Below are 21,836 nucleotides of genomic sequence, written 5' to 3' on the forward strand. Positions count from 1 at the left end.
ATTGATCACCAGGATACCATCATCAACTGGTTTTCTGTTTTTGTTGATTTGGTTAGAAAATATCATGTTTGTTAGACGATGTTGAGTGGGGGTTTCCAATTGAGTCTTGCAGTTCAAAAATGCTAGCTCTTGATTAGTCTTTTTCTGTTACTTTCAGCACTTGGTAAATATTATAGTAACTAGATTAGCAAAAAACAAACAGTGGTGGAAAAAGAGAAAGCAAAGACTATAAGGTGGCAGAGATGTTAGGAGAGAATGGAGCATGATGTTTAAAATTTAGGCCTAACCTCTTGGAGTGAGAAGTAATTAGGCTAGACGAGAATAAATGACAGTTGAATGGGGTTATGGTCAACGCTTAAAGCAGGATTAGCAGCTTATTTAGAAGCTTGATAAGAAAATATGGGTATTTATCTATCAGGAAATCTGTAAGAACCTTGGAATTGGAAAGTACGGTGGTTTACTTCCATGGGATATATGGTGGTAATTCTCATGTTTCTTGTTTTGGAATTGGTGTGTTATGGCAGGGAGTGAAAGGGTGTTTGTTTGATAAGAAAATTTTGACAGTGGGCGAGGTATTGTTTCGATCCAAACTAAGAGTCCTTCACTAGTCACTACAAAATTAGGAATCACTTTTACCAACATCTATAAGCGCCGGTCAAAAAACATAAAAACTGCCGATATTAACTTTGCCGGCTAGGTAGGTGGCAATAAAACAATTCCAACGGACTGACCACAATGTCGACAAAATGAAAACTTTTACTGGCATAAACTTTTCAGACACTTTTAACTCCATTATAAATAATGTAATACCCGCATTTTGCCCAGGCCATATGGAAACCAAAATCAACAATAAAACAAAAAATGTAAATTAAAACAGTCCAAGTCTAGTTACACCAGGCCCAAAGATAAGAATAAAATCAACCCAATTACATAAAATAACCCAAATAACTTTGATCCAAATTCTAAGCCTGATTGTTAAGCCCAATACCCATGGTTCAAAACCTAAACGATCAGCCAACCTAGGAAACCCTAGGTCACCCACGCCGCAACCTACACTGCAGCTCCCACGCACGTAGCACATCCCACGCCCATTTCTCCTCCACATCTTCGCAACTTGCGACGTGAGCAAGGGAATAGCAAGAAACCGTTGTATCTTTGGGCTATAAAAAGCCACGAATATTCATTGTTTTTTTGGTGACGGGATTGAATACAAAATACAAACAAAAAAATCAGTAAAGAGCAACCAAAAGAATACTTTAAAGGTGGTTATTTATCGCTATTTTATTCTATTTTATTCTTTTTTTTTCCATTTTCATCCGATTCCACGATACATATACTAAAATATATAAGAGAGAGAGGGAGACTCACCGAAGTCGCATCGCGCTCACGCCGTTGGAGGGCTTAACTCCGTTCATCGCAGTTGGATTTCGACAGCTTTTGAAGCTTAGCCCTTCGGCTGGAGAACAAGGGGAAAGTGAGGGAGTAGAGAATATTATAGGGCTTTTGGGGTTTCTTTTCTAAAAACAAAGCTGAAAATGTTTTTAAAACAAAAAAAAATGGTTTAAATAGTGATGCGTGATATTCGTAACAGGTTTTAAAGATTTATAAATGAATCGTTCTTGAGACTAACTTATTATCACGATTAAGGCAAGTGTACCTATCGAGTAGTAGTATAGTTTAGCAAGACTGGATTGTCGAACCCAAAGGAACTACGAGTACTAGTATTTACTTCCTTTTTTATTATCTAGCCTAAAAATTAAGAGGTTTGGTTATCTAAACTAATTATTAACTAAGAATGCACAGAAAGAAAACTTGGGAAAATACTTTTGGGAAAATTCGATTGATTGAGACAATACCTAAGGAAAAATCCACCTAGATTTCACTTGTTATTTGACTCTGAATCAGACGATTTATTCATTTGACTTGATCCGTAAAAATCCCTAAGTTATATTATTGTCTCTCTCGAGACTAATAACGTCTAACCCTAGGTTGAATAATTGAAATCTCTTTCTAATTAACACCCTAGAATTGCATTAACTCGATCTATGGATTCCTTTATTAGGTTTCACCCTAATCTGACAAAATCTTGTCACCCTATCTCTAGGCGCGCAATCAACTCCGTTTAATTATGACAATTTTACTCTTAGACAGGGTCTATTCCTCCTCTGAATAAGAGCATTAACTTGAATCAATATCCTGGAATATTAAAACAAGAATTAAGAACACATAATTAAGAACAAGTCAAATATTTATCATACAATTTAGATAATAATAATCTGTCTTAGGTTTCACTCCCCTTAGATATTTAAGGGGTTTAGTTCATAATTATGAAAGAAAACATCTCAAAAGAAGAAAGATAACAAAACATAAAGAAAACCTAAAACTCCTGAAGGAAATTGAAGGGAGATCTTCAGTCTTGACAATGAATCCGGCTTTTGAGATGAATCAATCGGCTTTCCTTGAGTAATTACTTGCTTCCTACTCTGCGTCCCCCTTCTAAGTGCCTCCTCAGGTGTTTAAATAGGCTTTAGAATGCTTAAGAACCCTCAAAATTGGCCTTTTCCGAATTGGACTAAACTTGGGCTCGGCAGGGACACGCCCGTGTGCGATTACTTAAGGCCGTGGTCAAGGCTGTTAAATGGGCACGGGCGTGTAGTCTACCCGTGTAAGTCGTGCTTCGATCCTGCCAGATGGACATGACCATGTGACACGCTCGTGTGAGGAAGTCCAAGCCGTGTTGATTTCCCACGTGGGTCCATTTTCTCCATTTTCGGCCCTTTTCTTGCTTTTTTTACTCTCCTATGCTCACCTAAGTATAAAACATGAAATTAAAGGATTAGGAGCATCGAATTCACCAATTCTAAAGAGAAACCATCCATAAATGCGCTAAGTATGGGATAAAAATATGTATAAATTATGGTTTATCAAATAACAAAGCAAAAACGACACCGTTTGAAGGGAGCAGGACCTGCGCATTGACCCGGCCTGGGGGGAGGGTCCTCGCGTTTTGGTTCTGAATGGGGGATTTGCGCAATTAGTCCCCCTCTTTCGCGCTAACATTCAATCGAGCCTTATTTATGTTTTCTTTGATTCTTTTAAATTATCTTTGGAATTTGCCCGTATGTTCATTTCAGTTAGCGTTGAAATGATTCGTTTTGGGGTTTGGTTTATTTGCAGTTTTAGTCCCCAAACATTTGTACGCGTTTTACTTTGGCCCACAATTCTATTTTAATGATTTGTTTTGTTTATAAATTATCCCTTTAATTTTGTTTTTCTTTCAATTAAGTTTTAGTTATTCATTTGTAAAAAAAAACATATTATTTTAACACATTATTTTGAATTATTTTGTTAATTTCACACTGTTTTTCTATTTTATTTTCATGTGCATATGTGTTTATTTCAAATACTTTCATATATTATAATTACTTCTATATAAATATTATTTATATTAAGTTTTTTCATTTCATATATTATTTATTTAAATTGACATATATATATTACTTTATATATCACTTACTTTAACCTTTTATAAATATTATTTATTTTGAAAATTCATTGATGCATTATTATTACACATATTATCTATATTTGTTTTTATACATTTCAAACTTTTGTATATTACTATTTAATATATTTTATTTTTCTACTTATTTTTAGATTCTTATATCTATTACTTGTTTTAATTTTTTTTTGTATAGTTTATATAGTAATCTTTCCAAATTTTCTTTCTCTCCTATTATTCATTTTATTTTATTTTAAAATTTGTTATATTATATTTGTGCAATTTGCTCAAAATTTCTTTTAAAATTGGCTTCCAATTCATTGGCCTTTGGTTATTAATGTTGGTATTTACATAGTTACCATTGCATGAACTTTAATTTGTTCCTTTGTATTTCCTTATTATTTTAGATTATTCATGAAATAATATTCACATGTGTTTTATTCCATGCTTCATACTATGCTTGTATGATTATAATTTTAAATTTCAAATTTTTGCCCAATATCGATTGCTTTTTACCCTTAAGTAAACCAAACGAATATATTGGGAGTCGGTTTTATAATTGCTTATTTGGAAACTCCTCAAAACAAGGCAATGTTTTGTGTTTAGAAATTCGAGAAATCGTGCCCTAACGTGTTGGGTTTCGATTTACCGTTTGACAAAATAACCGAATACCCTTTTAAAATTTCGATACATAAGTTTTGAAAATCATAAGGTGATTTTGATTTTGAGGGTTTAAGTTGTCGTATCCTAACGTGCTGGATGTGATATTTTATTCATTCTGAACAAAGGAATCCTAATGTTCAATTCGAGGTATTCAAATGTCTTAAAAGAAATCTTATTTCAAAATATCTTTTAAATTTTAGACATAAGGACATTGTTTAATCAATTTAGTACCAATTCTAGGCGTAACGAGGGTGCTAACCCTTCCTCGTATATAACCGATTCCTGAACCCGTTTTCTCAAATTTCGTAGACCATAATTGATATTTTAATAAAATAAAATATTTTATTAGGTGATCCGATCACACCTAAACAAAAGATTAGTGACAACTCCAAATTTTTGTTTTAAAAAGTCAATTCCCGTTTTTTAAAAGAATAGTTTCGACAAGTAATATACTTAAACGCCATATTTACATTTAAATTAAAATTATAATATACATATTTATAGAAACTTTTTGAGGAATTTTTTGTCACATTAGATTCGAAAGAGCTAGAATTGTAACCATTGTTAATTGTTTTAGCAATAAATAGAATAAGAAGAAACAATAGAACTAGAAATGTCAGAACTAAGATTACAACAACATAAAGATTCTTCCAAAATACAAAGTTTGAATCATAAGATATAGAATTCGAGACTTCAAGGTCGGATGTAAAGAAAATTTCTATCCAACACATGACACACAACTCCCTATCTTTTGAGACAGAGCTCTTTGTAGGTTCCCTGCTTGCAAGTTGGCTTTTAAACTTAACATCGAAAAGCAAGAGAAAGTTCAGAGATTGATGACATTACCTCAACTATATACACAGAGGTATTCTCGAGTATCACTTCTATTACTACAAATACCCAATAATCTAAGACCCAAAATAGCTCCCAACTTTACAGAATTCCCAGATGTCTGTACAAGCCCAATTTACGAGCCCAAATTAAATCAAATATACCCACCCAAAACCCATTACAACCCTAGCCCAATACCTAAAACAAATAAAAAACTAAAGCCCAACCTAAAACAGACCCAAACCCCAGGTTGACCCAACTAGCCCAAATTTAGGGTTTTAAAATCTGAAACCCTAAATCACCTAATCAACCCCTAGCGCCGCCAACATCCCATCGCCCCATGCCAGTCACCTGCTCCACCTGCTTCACCACCCATGTCAGCACCGCCCACTTGCCTGCAAAGATCAAAAGAAGAGGGGACAGATAATAGTATTAAAAATCATGTAAATGGTTATAAAAAGGGAAGCAAAAATCTATTGTAAGGTCGGCAAAATTTTTTTTGGCTAATACAAAATATTAGGCAGATTTTTATCAACAACAAACAAATTTAAATATAAGCATAAAATCGCAGCAAAAAAACAGAGAAGGGAATCCGAAGATTTCAAATCGAAGGTTTATCCATCTTCTTCTTATTTTTCTTTTTTTCGGACTTATTTATACATATCTTTCTCTATTTTATATTTTAAAAAATACAGCATACACGTACATATTTATAGACCAAAAAAATATAAAAAAATAAAAAAAATAATACCTTTCGAAACTCCGGCCACCGCGCGGTGGCCAGCGGTGACCCTGCGGTGGTCCGGCAACTCCTCCTGGCCGGGATCTGGGATTTTTCCAGAGAGAAAGGGAGAACTCTCCCTCTTGTTTTCTGAAACAGCAAAGAAATGAATGATTTTAAAAAAAAATTGGGTTTTATAGGCTGACCAAAACGGCAGCATTTTGGCCCTCCCCCCAATGGCGTAAAACGACGTCGTTTTGGGGTGTAGCGGGCCTACCAGACCCGTTCGGCATGGGATCTGCGTGTTTTTGAAGCGGAGGGGTTATTTGCGCTTTTAACCCCTCCGCTTTCACATGACTTCGCGATTAAGTTTTTTTTAATTTTAATCTTACCCAGGAATTTGTCCTGCTTTTCAACTTGGTCCACGGCCACGTGCTACGTTTTAAGATGGGGGGAATATTACATTTTCAGTACTTATAGGTTGTGCTCGTGTTGCAATTTGGTCGTTTTCTTTTTATTTCTTTTGAAATTCGCTCCAAAATTCGTTCTTGTTTTGATTTTCGTCCTTTTTTTTACTTTTTTCTCATTATTCTATTTTAATTTTAATATTATTCATAATATTATATTTTATTATTGTTATTATGTTTGTATATTTTATTTATTAGCATTCTATCATTATCGTTTTTAATTGATACTTATATATATGTTATATAGTATTATCATTAGTTTTTAGTATTATTGTTCTTATTAATGTATTTGCATGTCACCTATGTATTCTTTTAATATATATATGTATTATGCTCCATATTACGCATATATATATTTATATATTATGTATATATTTTTAATATATTATGTATATATATTATGTGCGTACTTTTCATATTATCATGTATTCATTTTTAATATATATGTATATATCTATGTAACATTATTAATAGTTATTTTTTTTAACATTATTATTATTTCTAACACGTATACGCTATGTAAATATTTTAATATTATATCATGTATACATTTTTTATATATTACGTATATATATCTTTTAATATTATATTTTTATTATTATGTATATATCTTTAACATTATATTATATTTCTTAATACCGTATTATGCACATGTTATTATTATATTTTTACCTCTATTATATTTATTATTAATATTTGCATATACTTCATTATACATGTATATATATACTTTTTATATATAATATTATTTTTTTTATATATCATTATTATTATACTTATTGTTTTCACTATTGCTGCTTATTATTTTGTTTTAATATTATTATCATTATTATTACTATATTTTTACCTCTTACTTTTTAAATATACTTTTTTTTCTCTCACTCACATTATATATTATTTATTTATAGATACACTTACATATATATATATATATATCTTCATATATCGTTCTAAATTTTAAAAGTACTTATTACTTGCATTATTACTATTAATACTATTATTGCTATACTATCGTTTCTAGCTTTACATAAGATTGTTTATTTATTACTTGTTCTTTTTTAATTTCAAATATTTTTAGCTTAATTATTATTTCCTTTTCTGTTTTTTTTTATTATTATTCGTTTCTTCATTTATTTTATTTCAGCTCTTATTATTATCATTCACATTTGCTTCTATATTTATTCTGTTATGCCTATCAATATCGAAATTCGAATTTATTCACGCATTCTTTATTATCTCATTTTATTGCAACTTATGTTATATTAACCTTGCCCCGAAGTAAACAATTTTTTTCATAAAAAAACGATACTCCGTGTTTAGAATTTCGAGAAAATCGTGCCCTAATTTACTGGGTTTCAATTTTTCTCATTTAACCTAAATCACGGAATATTCTTATAAATCATAATACGAATTTTAAAAACGCTTATTTTCGGAGATACGAGGTGTGGTGCCCTAACTTACCGGGTATGACATTTTGTTACCTCGAAATAAGACTTTCTGCAAATAAAGTCAATATTCGGTGTTCGAAAATTTGAGGAAATGTGCCCTAACTTACTGGGTTTCGATTTTCCTCGTTCACCCTAACTAACCGAATATCCTTTTAAAAAAATTAGAATACATTAATTTTAAATAAAAGGCAAGCTCAGTCTCAAAGTTCGAGATGTTCTGTCCTAACTTACTGGGCATGATATTTTATTACCTCGAGATTAGAGAGTCCTTAACATCCGTTTTAATTTATTCAATCATTTTTTAGCATTAATTCAAAGAGGGATCGTATTTTAAATTTTTTCAAGTTTTCAAATCTTCAATACTATGACACTAATTAATCAACTGGGTACCAATTTTGGGCATATCGAGGGTGCTAATCCTTCCTCGTGCGTAACCGACTCCCGAACTCATTTTCTGATTTTCGTAGACAATAAATTGCCGTTTTAATAAATCTTAACTTTTATTAAAATAAGTAATTCGAGGTGACCCAATCACACCTCATCAAAAAAGATTGGTGGCGACTCCACTATTCGTTTCCATTTTCAAAATCTAAGTCGATTCCCCCTTTTTTTTCAAAAAATGGTTTCGACAATGTCAATGATCAAAATTATCAGCATGCAGTTGTGGTCATATCATTATTATAAAACATCTAATTCTCCAACAAGTTGAATCAAGTCAAGAACTTATTTTAAAAAAAAAAACATTGATTGAGGAATATTCAATCATGTCATGAAGGACAAAGTAGTATATTTTCTAAAGCATTTGTTTAGCAGGGGAAAAAGTACAAAGAGTTTGAATGGGGACTAAGTTCTGTGTTATAGTTTTACTATCAACCATATATATAAAAATAAATTTCCCATGTTTATTTGTTTCATTGCTCAGATACAGGGATTTCTACATCGACGGTATGTTTTCAGTAGTTTTTTCTTACTAGAAAATGCTACTAAATAAAGCCTTGGATGTTTATAGATGGATGCTTGTTAGATATGTTACCTGAAACATGTTCCTTCTGCTTGGTGTTTGTAACTGAATGATGAACTTCATCTCCCCTAAACTGTTTTCAAAAACAATTAAAAATTGTATATCTTTTGTGGATAGATTCTTAATGCTACAGGTTCCTCAGTGAATCTGAGCTTCCTTGGCAGTGTTGGTTACCGAGAAAGATGAACTTTTTTGCTGCTAACGATATAAAGCAATTAAACTCAATAAATAATGAAAAAAAAAGGCCTAGAAAATAAAAAGACAAAAAAACCTTTTTATAGTTTTACCTAGCTTGATTTGCAGGGAAGTAAGAGGTGTTTGCACCAATCTGAAACAAGACACAAACTACTTAAGCATCATACAGTGAGTTCAAATGGCAGTGACTAAATGTTGTTTATAACAAGTAACGTTTGAAACAATCTGTGCAATTATTTAAATAATTTGCAACCCATTTTGGAGCAATTTTGCAAACATGTGGCAACAACAACTGGGGGGAACAAGTAGTCTTATGACAGCTTGAGACTACTTGAGGCAAACTATGAAGGCATCAACCATTTTTAGTCTCTTTCTTGCTTCTCCCTTACTGACTTGGCAACCTTAATTCACCAAATTGAAGCTGCAATTTTTAAGGCAGTAAACTACAAAACAGAGCAGCTAGAAGCTACTAAAATCAGTGCAGGCAGCAGCAACCAGCTGCTATAGTCGGTGTAATAATAGCAGCACCTCAAGCAATTGTAAAATCATTGAAGCAAGGAATGGCTAAAACATGTAGCAGCAAAGAACGATATCAAGAAGGCAGATCCATAAACAGCATCAGTCGCTCATATTTGGAACCGAATTAAGCAACTGAAAACTAAAACTTGGTCCTTTGGCATCAAGTACTTGGCACTACTTGTTAGGTGTGCGTCCCACTATGTGGGAAACCCATAATTTCTGCCACATTTTATTGTCTCTTTTTGGTTTTGTCTAAAGCCATTTTTGGGGGGCTTTTAACGGGTGATGTGGGTAGAAATTTTTGCAGAGCTAAACAACAAAAAAAAATCTCAAATTAAAACAGAGAGAAAGAGAGAAGAAAATTTCAGTTTTTCAAGTTTGGTGCAGCAGTGATCAACTCTTCGATCGAAGGTCCATCCGTGGTTCGATTGAGCTGATTTTTGGACAGCAGCTAGGTGATAAGGTGTTCTTGACTTTGTACGGTCGGATTTTTCATCCGAGACTTGTAGTGTCGGAAATACCCATTTTTCAGCAGCTACGTTTTTGGTGATATTCTCTCATTTTTCTCTCTTTTGCTAAAGATTACATATTGTTAGCCTTGTCGGAGTTGAATGCTTGTTGTAGGCTTGATATTGTGATCTTGTAGTTGAACATTTGATGATCGTGGAACTCTTGATCGGACTCTAAAGTCCCGTGGTTTTTACCCTTGATTTAAAGGGGTTTTCCACGTAAAAATACCGGTGTCTCTATTTATTTTTGTTGTGGTTGCATTAGTTGATTTGTGGTTGATTAAGGTTGCTAGAGAACATATCTTGTGCTATTGTGCTTGCCATAATTTTTGACAGGAGTTATAAGGAGAGAAAGAACACTGGTTGTGCTTTCGCTTTGTTTCGGTTGTTCGGTTTCTTCCCAACAAACTGGTACCAGAGCTTGGTTATTGTGTCAGGTAATTATGGAAATTAATACGAGCAAGATGATTATGTTGAATGGCACAAATTATCAACTTTGACGGAATAAAATGAAGGACTTGTTGTTTGTGAAGGCTTTGCATCTTCCGGTCTTTACTACTCAAAAACCCGATTCGAAAAGTGATGAAGAATGGGAATTTGAGCATCAACAAGTGTGTGGCTTTATTCGGCAATTTTTTGAAGAAAATGTTTACAACCACATTGATCAAGAGACACATGCTCGAACATTGTGGGAGAAGCTTGAAAGCTTGTATGCTTCGAGGTCGGGCAATAACAAGTTATTTTTGCTGAAGAAAATGATGGCGCTGAAATATAAAGAAGGAATGTCTATAGCTGACCATGTTAGTGAATTTCAGAGTGTGATGAATCAGTTGCTTGGTATGGGTGTCAAATTTGATGACGAGATTTTAGGACTTTGGTTGCTTGCTACTCTACCAGACTCTTGGGAGACCTTTCGAGTCTCACTCATTAATTCTGCCCCACAGGGTATTATTACTTTGGATTTGGCTAAGAGTGGTGTGTTGAATGAAGAGGTTAGAAGAAGATCTCAGGGTTCTACATCACAGTCCGAGGTGTTGGTTATCGAGAACAGGGGGAGAAACAGAGACAAAGATGGAAAGGGTAGAGATAAAAGCCGAAGCAAGTCAAGATCGAGATACAAGAATCTTGAGTGTCATCATTGTGGTAAGAAAGGTCATATCAAGAAATATTGCTTCAAGTGGAAGAAAGAGAACAAAGGTGGTGGTGATAAACACGATCGGAATGACGATGAAAAATCCGAGCGTGTTGCTACTGTTACTCGTGAAGATCTGTTAGTTATTTGTGATGAGAATTTGGTCAACCTAGCATGCGACGAGACTAGTTGGGTGATTGATACTGGTGCATCACTTCATGTCACGTCGAGGAAGGAATTCTTCACATCTTATACTCTTGGTGATTTTGGGGTATTGAAGATGGGTAATGATGGTTTGGTTTCGGTTATTGGTATGGGAGATGTTAGCTTGGTAAGTAACAATGGAACAAAGTTAACTCTAAAGGATATTAGACATGCACCGGATGTCCGTTTGAATTTGATTTCTGCAGGAAAGCTTGATGATAAGGGATTCTGTAACACCTTCAGTGAAGGGCAGTGGAAGCTGACTAAAGGCTCCTTGGTTGTGGCTCGAGGAAAGAAGAGCTCAAATTTTTACTTGATGCAAGCTTTGACTTCTCGAGAGACGGTGAATGTGACACTGAATGACAACTCAACTGAGTTGTGGCATAAACGACTCAGTCACATGAGTGAGAAGGGGCTTAGCTGTTTAGCGAAGAAGAATCAACTTTTGGGTTTAAAGAATGCTACACTGAAGAATTGTGCTCATTGTCTAGCAGGAAAGCAGAAAAGAGTTTCATTTAGAAGCCATCCTCCTCATAGGAAATCAGAGTTGCTAGAGTTGGTCCATTCAGATGTTTGTGGTCCGATAAAAGTAAGATCACATGGTGGTGCACTTTACTTTGTGACTTTCATTGATGATTGTTCAAGAAAGCTATGGGTTTACACTTTGAAGTCTAAAAATCAAGTCTTTGAGGTGTTTAAACAGTTTCAAGCATCAGTTGAAAAAGAAACTGGGAAGAAGTTGAAGTGCATTCGTACTGATAATGGTGGCGAGTACACAGGGTCGTTTCATGAGTATTGTCTGCAACAGGGAATCAGAAATCAGAGAACACCACCAAAGACTCCACAGTTAAATGGGTTAGCTGAAAGAATGAACCGAACATTGATTGAGAGAGTCAGATGTTTGTTGTCAGATGCAAAGTTACCAAGATCATTTTGGGCTGAAGCTTTGAATACAGTGACACATGTGATAAATCTGTCTCCTAGTGTTCCTTTGAAAGGTGATGTGCCAGATAGAGTTTGGCTTGGTAAAGACGTGTCATATGATCACCTACGTGTGTTCGGTTGTAAAGCATTTGTTCATGTTCCAAAGGATGAAAGATCCAAGTTGGATGCCAAGGCTCGACAATGCATTTTTATTGGTTATGGTCTAGATGGTGAGTTTGGTTATAGACTCTATGATCCAGTTCAGAAGAAACTCGTGAGAAGCAGAGATGTTGTCTTCATTGAGGATCAGACCATTGATGACATTGATAAGATGGAGAAAGTGGATTCACAAGGTAGTGGTGACTTGATCGATGTGAATCCGGTGACTTGATCGATGTGAATCCGGTTCCCCTAGACTCTTCACCAGATCCTATCCAGGATGATGTGCATGGTGATGTTAGTGGTGACCATCAGACTATAGGTGACTTTGATACTCCCATGGATGATGTTGTGAATGATCAGCAACAAGCACCTATAGCTCCACCAGCAGTTCCACTTCGAAGGTCTTCCAGAGATCGACGATCTTCTGTCAGGTATTCTCCTGATGAATATGTTCTTTTGACTGACGGGGGAGAACCTGAATGTTATGAAGAGGCTATAGAGAGTGAATGCAAAGATCAGTGGGTTGAAGCGATGAAAGACGAACTTCAATCCTTGCATGAGAACCATACTTTTGAATTGGTGAAAATGCCTAAGGGCAAAAGAGCTTTGAATAATCGGTGGGTTTACAGGTTGAAGCAAGAAGAGAAGTCTTCATCTCCACGATACAAAGCTAGATTGGTCGTCAAGGGTTATACTCAGAAAAAAGGGGTTGATTTTGAAGAAATATTTTCTCCGGTTGTGAAGATGTCCTCTATCAGAACTATACTGAGTTTGGTAGCTTGTTATGACCTAGAGGTTGAACAAATGGATGTGAAAACTGCTTTTCTTCATGGTGACTTGGAAGAAGAGCTTTACATGGAGCAGCCAGAGGGTTTTGTTGCACAAGGGAAAGAGGACTATGTGTGCAGATTGAAGAAGAGCTTGTATGGTTTGAAGCAAGCTCCAAGGCAATGGTACAAGAAGTTTGAGTCTGTTATGGGGGAGCAAGGCTACAAGAAGACTACTTCTGATCATTGTGTGTTTGTTAAGAGATTCTCTGGTGATGATTTTATTATTCTTTTGCTCTATGTTGATGATATGCTTATTGTTGGTCAGAATGCTTCTAGAATTGAGAAGTTGAAACAAGAGTTGAGTAAATCATTTGCAATAAAGGATTTGGGGCCAGCAAAGCAAATTCTTGGCATAAGATTGACACGTGATAGAAAGGCCAAGAAATTATGGTTATCACAAGAGAGGTACATTGAGAAAGTACTTCAAAGGTTTAGTATGGACAAAGCTAAAGCGGTGAATACTCCCTTTGCTATGCACTTTAGATTGAGTGTTAAGCATAGTCCTTCCACAGAAAAGGAGAAGGAAGAGATGCAGAAAATTCCTTACTCTTCAGCCGTGGGTAGTTTGATGTATGCAATGGTTTGCACGAGACCAGACTTGGCTTATGCCGTTGGTACAGTTAGTCAGTTTCTTTCTAATCCAGGCAGAGAGCATTGGAATGCAGTGAAGTGGATTATGAGATATCTTCGTTGCACTTCCAACATGAAACTTTGTTTCGGCAATGAGAAACCTGTTCTTGTTGGGTATACAGATTCAGACATGGCCAGAGACATTGACTCGAGGAGATCTACTTCAGGTTACTTAATCACTTATGCAGGGGGAGCTGTGGCATGGCAATCGAGACTGCAAAAGTGTGTTGCATTGTCCACCACCGAATCAGAGTTCATTGCAGCAACCGAAGCGTGTAAGGAGATGCTTTGGATGAAGAAGTTTGTGCATGAGCTTGGTTTTACTTAGGAGAAGTATGTCCTGTACTGTGATAGCCAGAGTGCTATTCATCTTGGTAAGAACTTAACTTTTCATGCTAGATCTAAGCATATTGATGTGAGGTACCATTGGATACGAGATGTTCTTGAAGCTAAGCTGTTAGAGCTTGAGAAAATACACACTAATGATAATGGTGCTGATATGTTGACGAAGGCCTTACCAAGAGGAAAGTTTGAAGCATGTTGTTTGACCTCCGGTATGGAAGCATTCCCCACATAGTTGGAGGGGGAGATTTGTTAGGTGTGGGTCCCACTATGTGGGAAACCCATAATTTCTGCCACATTTTATTGTCTCTTTTTGGTTTTGTCAAAAGCCATTTTTGGGGGGCTTTTAACGGGTGATGTGGGCAGAAATTTTTGCACAGCTAAACAAAAAAAAATCTCAAATTAAAACAGAGAGAAAGAGAGAAGAAAATTTCAGTTTTTCAAGTTTGGTGCAGCAGTGATCAACTCTTCGATCGAAGGTCCATCCGTGGTTCGATTGAGCTGATTTTTGGACAGCAGCTAGGTGATAAGGTGTTCTTGACTTTGTACGGTCGGATTTTTCATCTGAGACTTGTAGCGTTGGAAATACCCATTTTTCAGCAGCTACATTTTTGGTGATATTCTCTCATTTTTCTCTCTTTTGCTAAAGATTACATATTGTTAGCCTTGTCGGAGTTGAATGCTTGTTGTAGGCTTGATATTGTGATCTTGTAGTTGAACATTTGATGATAGTGGAACTCTTGATCGGACTCTAAAGTCCCGTGGTTTTTACCCTTGATTTAAAGGGGTTTTCCACGTAAAAATACCGGTGTCTCTATTTATTTTTGTTGTGGTTGCATTAGTTGATTTGTGGTTGATTAAGGTTGCTAGAGAACATATCTTGTGCTATTGTGCTTGCCATAATTTTTGACAGGAGTTATAAGGAGAGAAAGAACACTGGTTGTGCTTTCGCTTTGTTTCGGTTGTTCGGTTTCTTCCCAACACTACTAATATCCCGTTCTTCTCTTTCTCATGAATGTGTTGTAAACGAGTCTTATTTCCTCCTCAAACATAATGGAGTATTTGGCAACATTTGATTTTGCCAACATTCTTAAATTTCCACTCAAGTACCTTGGTATTTGGCATGTGTCTAAAAATATGCCACTTAGCCGTCTCGATACCATGCAATTTATAAAGCTTTTATAGTTACTTTTCATCCATTATAACTTATAAGCTTTATTCCATTCGATGGTTAAATCCAAATGTAACTCTTTCCACCGTATACGTTCATGCTTAGTGAAAATCTCGTCCTTTCATCAGTTTGACACCTAGCCAAATTTATCTTCACCTATTATCGTGCTTTGACACCTAGACTTGCTAAGTGTCTTACAAGCTTTATACTAAATCAAAATCATTATCATTTAATTCTAGAACATTACCAATTCACTCCATTGTACCTTTGATGGTTTAATTGTTATTTCTTAATTAAATCTAGTCCACTAGCTTAAAAATTGCACTTCAAATCCTTCTACTTTGTTTAAATGAAAATGAGTTAATTACCATTCAAGTCCCTCTATTATTTCCACTATTAATCGTACTATTTCAAGACACTTATCGATTCACACTTGCAATATCTAGTGATTTTTTTTCTTTCATTCCTAGGCCAGCCAAATATAGCAGCAATTTGATTCACGCTTACACTGTCTACTTATGCCATTAAAGTATATGCAAGAAGCGATTTATTAGCTCACATTAACTGGATACTAATTAGCAAAGAAATGAATATATGAAAGCCTTGGAATCGTAGCAGATATATTCTAATATATGTTGCTATTCTTAAAATTACTAGTTTAAACCAAAATCAGTGTAAATATGTTGTTGATATTATAATCAACTCTAAAATAAACTGAATAATCATTTTAGCTCTAGAGACAATTAAAAGAATTAAGATAAAATAAAAAAAATTGAAAATATAAATTCAGAGCTCACCTAGAAATTAAAATCATAGATTTCATATCACTAAAAGGAAACAAAACGAAAAGCAAGCTTACCGGACATGGTGTAGACCGGAACTTGACCTAATTAGTTTATCAATAAACGATGAAGTATACCAAGTTGTTTATCAAGGCACGTTTAATCATGTTTCAAACATGCTAAAAAATCAAGCAGACAGGTAATCATATCAAATGCTTAGTAAATCTAGTGACAAAAATAGAGTAATCTCTTTCAATCTTATTAATACATCTCAAGAGTATATATAATATTTATGAAGTAGTAAGCACGTAAAAATAGAAAAGATATTTAATATATTCCTAATATATGCTTAAAAGATATACAACAATATACAATATATTACTAAAAGATAATATCCCATAATAATATCCTAACACCCCCTTCAAGTCGGAGGATGTAGATCATAAATGCCCAACTAGCTAAGAAAGTATTCAAATTGCGGTTTACCAAGCGCCTTTGTAAAAATATCAGCCAACTGAATGGAGGTCAGAACATAAGAAGGTGTAATCAACCCATCCTGGATTGCATCCTTAACAAGTGGTAATCCACTTTAATGTTTAGTACGCTCATGAAATACTGGATTCTATGCAAAATGCAAAGCAGATTGACTATCACAAAATAAAGGAATAACTTTAGGATGATGAACAGGGCATGATTCTATTCAATATGCAAAACAGATTGACTATCACAAAATAAATTAATAGCTTTAGGATGATGAACACCTAAGCTCAATAGTAAGGCCTTCAGCCACTTGAGCTTACAAGTGACAGAAGTTATCACTACAGCAAAATTAACTTTTAGCGGCGTTTTTGCAAGCGCCGCAAAAAACACCGCTATAGGTCCCACAAACGCCGCTAAAGGTCGGGGCCTTTAGCAGCGCTTCCCCACAAACGCCGCTAAAAGTCAGGGCTTTTAGCGGCGCTTTCCCCACAAATACTGCTAAAGGTCGGGGTCTTTAGCGGCGCTTTCCCCACAAACGCCGCTAAAGGTCATAAAATTTAAAAAAAATTATAAAATATTATAGAAGTCGTGAAAAATATAAAAAAATAAAATTCATTATCAAAATATTGAGAAGAAGAATAATATCTATGATATAAATATATATCCCACTAAGCAAAAAGTTTATCAATAACAATCAAACAAAATACCTTACTTATCATACTACACTAGAAATCTAACAAAATACAAATAAAACAAAATAATGATAGAATGCACACTTTAAGATAAACAGTTAGCTTAAACAAGTCGTCATTATAAATGAATTCAGCTAATCCTGGACCATGCACCCAACAAAAACTCAAAACCTGAGAAAAAAGAAACAAAAGTTAATGAATGACACAAATAACATCAAATTAATAATAAAATATGCAATTAACAAGTCAACATTAAGGCCACATATAACATCAAATTGCACAACTTAATATACTCAATACATTAGCATAAATAACATCACATTGAACAATGAATTTAACACATTCGAATAGATCAATTTTAAGCTCAATAATGCACTACAGGAAAATAGACTTTTAGCGGCGCTTTTTTTAGCCTTTAGAGGCGCTTTTAGGCGCCACTAAAACTTTTAGCGACGCTTTCTAAAACGCCGCAAAAAACGCTGCTACGCCACAAAAATTTGTGGCGTTTATGGGGAAAAAACGCCGCTAAAGGTCAAGGCTTTTAGCGGCATTTGTGGGAAAACCGCCGCTAAAGGTCAAGGCTTTTAGCGGCGTTTGTGAGAAAAGCGCTGCTAAAGGTCAAGGCTTTTAGCGGCGTTTGGGATAAAAGCGCCGCTAAAGGTCAAGGCTTTTAGCGGCGCTTTTTTTACAAACGCCGCTAATTTTGGCAGATTTTTAATATTTTTTTTCACCAATATCCAACCCTTCCTGCATTAAAATCCAACCAAATACAACAAATATAATGTAAAATGCAGCCAAAAACAGCAAATTTAACATAAAAAATACAACCAAAAATATTAATTCTAAATGATACTTCAAATTTAACTAAAGATATATGATATAATTAATAAATAAAGTATAATTTAAAATATTTTTACAATAATGTTAAACGTGACAAAACTTAAAAACATTCTTACAATAAGAAAACTAATGTCTAAGACGGCGGCTTTTGCGATTGTTGAAACATATGCATCATCTGCTGAAGCTGTAGCTGGAGGTCATCGTACTTTTTGCTCTGTTCTGCTACCATCGCTCGTGCCTCTGCCTCTCTCGCTGCAGCCGCTGCCTCCCTCTCTGCTGCCTCCGCTCTAAGTTGTTGCTGGAGTTCTTCATATTTTCGTTGAACCTCGGCAATTTGCTCAACCGTGTTTGCTTGCATCTAAGCTATCTGGTCTCTTAACCTCTGAACTTCAACTTGAGCTTGACTTCCGGAAGGCATGTATTGCTGGGAGCCGGATCCAAAATATTGGGTCGGGGTAACACCAGATCCTTGAAATCGAACCCGACCGTACCTTTCAGGACCCAAAACTTCAGTGATAATTCTATTATCAATGTTCTCAAGATTAACAGAACTATCACTCGAAGCAATCGCTTCATATTCCGCCTTCTTCTCCTTTAGTTTCTCCTAAAAAATCAATTAAAGAATTAGAAACGAAATATATAATGAAAAAAAATGCAACATAACTTAACATTTTTTAAAACTACTAATGATGAATTGAATTAAACAATTATAATTAAAGATTATAAATGTTTAGAATAAATCAAATATTATTAAATGAATATACCATAATTTCTCCAGCTTCGGATGTCATAGGAGATCCATCTTTCTTCCTATGCGTAATCTCAAAAAGCTGAAGGCGTCCAACTTTTTGTCCGGATTTGACTTCCTACAATATAGTAGTAAGAATATTATTTAATAATAGAAAGTTATTAATATTTGAAAGAATTAATAAATTCATAATACCTCGGCCTCAGCTACAGAAGCAAAACTTCTCGACCCTGCCTTGTGCGTGAATTTTTATTTTTGCCTGCTGCTTGTTCCAACTCGCTCACGGTCCTACATAATAAAATTATTATTACGTATATAGTAAACACTATATATAAGAGTTTGGAAATACGCAATACCTCTCCTTTCTTTGAATTCCAAAATCTAACCGCATCTTCCGATTGATACCTCAGCATTCCTGGCGGAACATTTCTCAGTTTTTCCTCGAGGCTTATGTCTTTCTTAAAATATTGTTTCTTTAAAGTGCTTTTATTGTCTCTCCATCTTTTACCTAATGCCTTCTTGATATAATCATCGGAGACTTCTAAAGCAAATCTCTCCTAAAAAAACATAAGTTTAGAATGTAAATATAAATGAAACTTAAGCCAAAGTATTATAAATTGCATTCACATTTTGTTACCTTAATATTAGCGAGAGCCTGGTTTTTGTTGCTATCAGGCATGAGATGCCATGATTCGTAGTTGATGGGCAACATATTTGCATTTCGTGCTAAAATGCCCAAATAGCCTGCTAAAAGTCGAGCTTCAGATCCAACAGGCTGACCATGAGTATTTCTACTTACTTTAACACGCTCGACAGGATCTAAGTCATATAAATCTCTAAGTAGCGTACGTCATCGAACTCTGCGCGTCCCACCACTTTCAGCTGAAAAATGATATACTATTATTATATTAAAATTGACAAATAATTCAATAATAAAAGTCAACACATGTAAAATGAACATAATATTACTTTGAAATTCTTCAGGCTCATCAAGTGTCTCCGGCACATTCGAAGATCCAACAACTGTCTGCTGTTCACTATTTCTTTCTTCCGAATTTGGAGTATTCTGGACAATACTTAAATCTCGTACTCTTCTTCTACGCATTTTTCCTGCAAAACACATAAAATAATTAAAGTTTTAGTAACAAATTACAACAATAGTAGTACATATAAAATAGTTAAATTATATAACATGACAAAGATTAAAATTATAATATTACATATAATTTAAAAATTGCAAAATCTTACTACATCATTATTCGTAAATATCTTCATCCACATCATGTCGAACCCATTGATGTTGTGTATTAGTACTAGGGATATTTTCATCTAAGTTTTGTTCTGGAAAAGGTAATGTTTCTGATCTTTCAACGATGTCATCTCTACTTCCATTACCCATTTCAAACAAGTCTCTAGGGGTGTTCCGGAGTACAACATACCAACCCTCATCAGTTGGATCTTTCGAATAAAAAACTTGTTTCACTTGAGAGGAAAATACATAAGGCTCGTCCATCAATTGTTGTCCAGTGTGAATCAAGCGAGAGAAATTCAACATTGTAAAACCAAATTGATCTTCTTTAATTCCTCGAGCAGTATTAACATCAGCCCAATCACACCGAAATAAGACAACTTTCCATCTGCCATAGTAATCCAACTCAATAATGTCGGTAATAAGTCCGTAATACTCCACATTACCCTCAACCGGATTACTGTCCCTAGCACTAGCATAACTCGTAATTGAAGAATTAACAACAACTCCACAATTTTGAGTTCTCATTCTCTCACGATAGTTTGTATGAAATCTGTATCCATTGATGAGGAAAGCACTATATCTTTTTATTATTCTGTTCGGACCTTGGGAAAGCCATTTAACTTCGTCATTGACGTCCTTTCCACTCCAAACCTATTGAATCGAAAGTAAATTGAATAATTAACTAAATTTTGGGATTATATGTAACTTATTAACTTTAGTTACATACCGTTTGACTTAACCATTCATGAAAAGATTCTGTGAATAACTTATTAATCTCTCGATGTTGCAATCTTCGAAAGCGTGCACGAGATCTCAAAATTTGTTTGTACTCACTATGTTAAAAACAAGTGTATTTGGTTAAAAGATAAACAAATCAAAACGACAAATGTGTGAGGAAATTTTAAAACTTACTTGCGTAACGGTTCAATTGAATCGTGGTGAAAAAGTACATATCGATGTGCCTGTATCCACGATATATCATCTAATTCTGTAATTTCAACTTTGCCGATTGGTTCTCCATAACTTTGAAATAAATAAGTTTCGGCCAAGTCATGATCATTGAGCCCATCATTTCTACTTGGTCTATTCAAACGTGTTTCAGCATCTTCTAAATATCTAGAACAGAAGGTCATGCACTCTTCTGCCAAGTAGCCTTCAGCAATTGATCCTTCTGGATAACGCTTATTGCGACAATATGACTTCAATTTGCTAATGAACCTAAACACGATATACAATATTTATCAAAAGCTGTAACTAAATGTATAGAGATGAATGAATGAATACTTGAGAAATAAATTAGCACCTTTCTATAGGATACATCCATCGATAAAAAACCGGTCCACCAAGGATTGCTTCGTGAAGGAGATGGATTACCAAGTGCACCATAATAGTGAAGAAGAAAGGTGGAAAGATCTTCTCTAAATTGCATAAAGTTAAAGCCGCTCGATCCTGTACTTTCTCAAGTTCTTCGACATTCAAAACTTTGCCACAGATAGCTTTCATTATATTGGATACTTCAATTATACAGGACGTTACATTTTTTGACATACAGCACCGTAAAGCAATTGGGAGTAAATCTTGCATCAAGATGTGGTAATCATGTGATTTTAATGAATATAATCTTCTATCTTTGAAACTAACACATCGAGATATATTTGACGCATACGCATCTGGGACCTTTATATCCTTCAACACCATGCAGAAAACTTCTTTCTCTTTCTTTGACATTGAAAAAATAGAAAGCGGCAACCGATATTTCCCATTCGGAAGT

General features: G+C 34.7%; 2 protein-coding genes and 2 long non-coding RNA genes across 4 annotated transcripts; all 4 read right to left on the minus strand.

The window, feature by feature from the left end:
• Positions 1-738: 738 nt before the first annotated feature.
• On the minus strand, positions 739-1,696 carry LOC107961206 (uncharacterized). Its single transcript, XR_001701217.2, has 2 exons — positions 1,369-1,696; positions 739-1,160 (listed from the first exon to the last, which is right to left on the minus strand). It is a non-coding gene; the product is annotated as an uncharacterized lncRNA (long non-coding RNA).
• Positions 1,697-4,769: 3,073 nt separating this feature from the next.
• On the minus strand, positions 4,770-5,886 carry LOC107957439 (uncharacterized). Its single transcript, XR_001700444.2, has 2 exons — positions 5,748-5,886; positions 4,770-5,391 (listed from the first exon to the last, which is right to left on the minus strand). It is a non-coding gene; the product is annotated as an uncharacterized lncRNA (long non-coding RNA).
• Positions 5,887-19,007: 13,121 nt separating this feature from the next.
• On the minus strand, positions 19,008-19,695 carry LOC107961207 (uncharacterized). The gene is made up of 3 exons (XM_041112335.1): positions 19,451-19,695; positions 19,170-19,370; positions 19,008-19,101 (listed from the first exon to the last, which is right to left on the minus strand). The coding sequence occupies exons 1-3, from the start codon at positions 19,523-19,525 to the stop codon at positions 19,063-19,065; spliced, it is 315 nt and encodes a 104-aa protein (XP_040968269.1). The 5' UTR covers positions 19,526-19,695; the 3' UTR covers positions 19,008-19,062.
• A 1,129-nt stretch (positions 19,696-20,824) lies between these two features.
• On the minus strand, positions 20,825-21,552 carry LOC121229097 (uncharacterized). Its single transcript, XM_041112336.1, has 2 exons — positions 21,369-21,552; positions 20,825-21,283 (listed from the first exon to the last, which is right to left on the minus strand). The coding sequence occupies exons 1-2, from the start codon at positions 21,449-21,451 to the stop codon at positions 20,974-20,976; spliced, it is 393 nt and encodes a 130-aa protein (XP_040968270.1). The 5' UTR covers positions 21,452-21,552; the 3' UTR covers positions 20,825-20,973.
• Positions 21,553-21,836: the final 284 nt, after the last annotated feature.

Source organism: Gossypium hirsutum, chromosome A05 (assembly GCF_007990345.1).
Source record: "Gossypium hirsutum isolate 1008001.06 chromosome A05, Gossypium_hirsutum_v2.1, whole genome shotgun sequence".
Taxonomy (NCBI): Eukaryota; Viridiplantae; Streptophyta; class Magnoliopsida; order Malvales; family Malvaceae; genus Gossypium; species Gossypium hirsutum.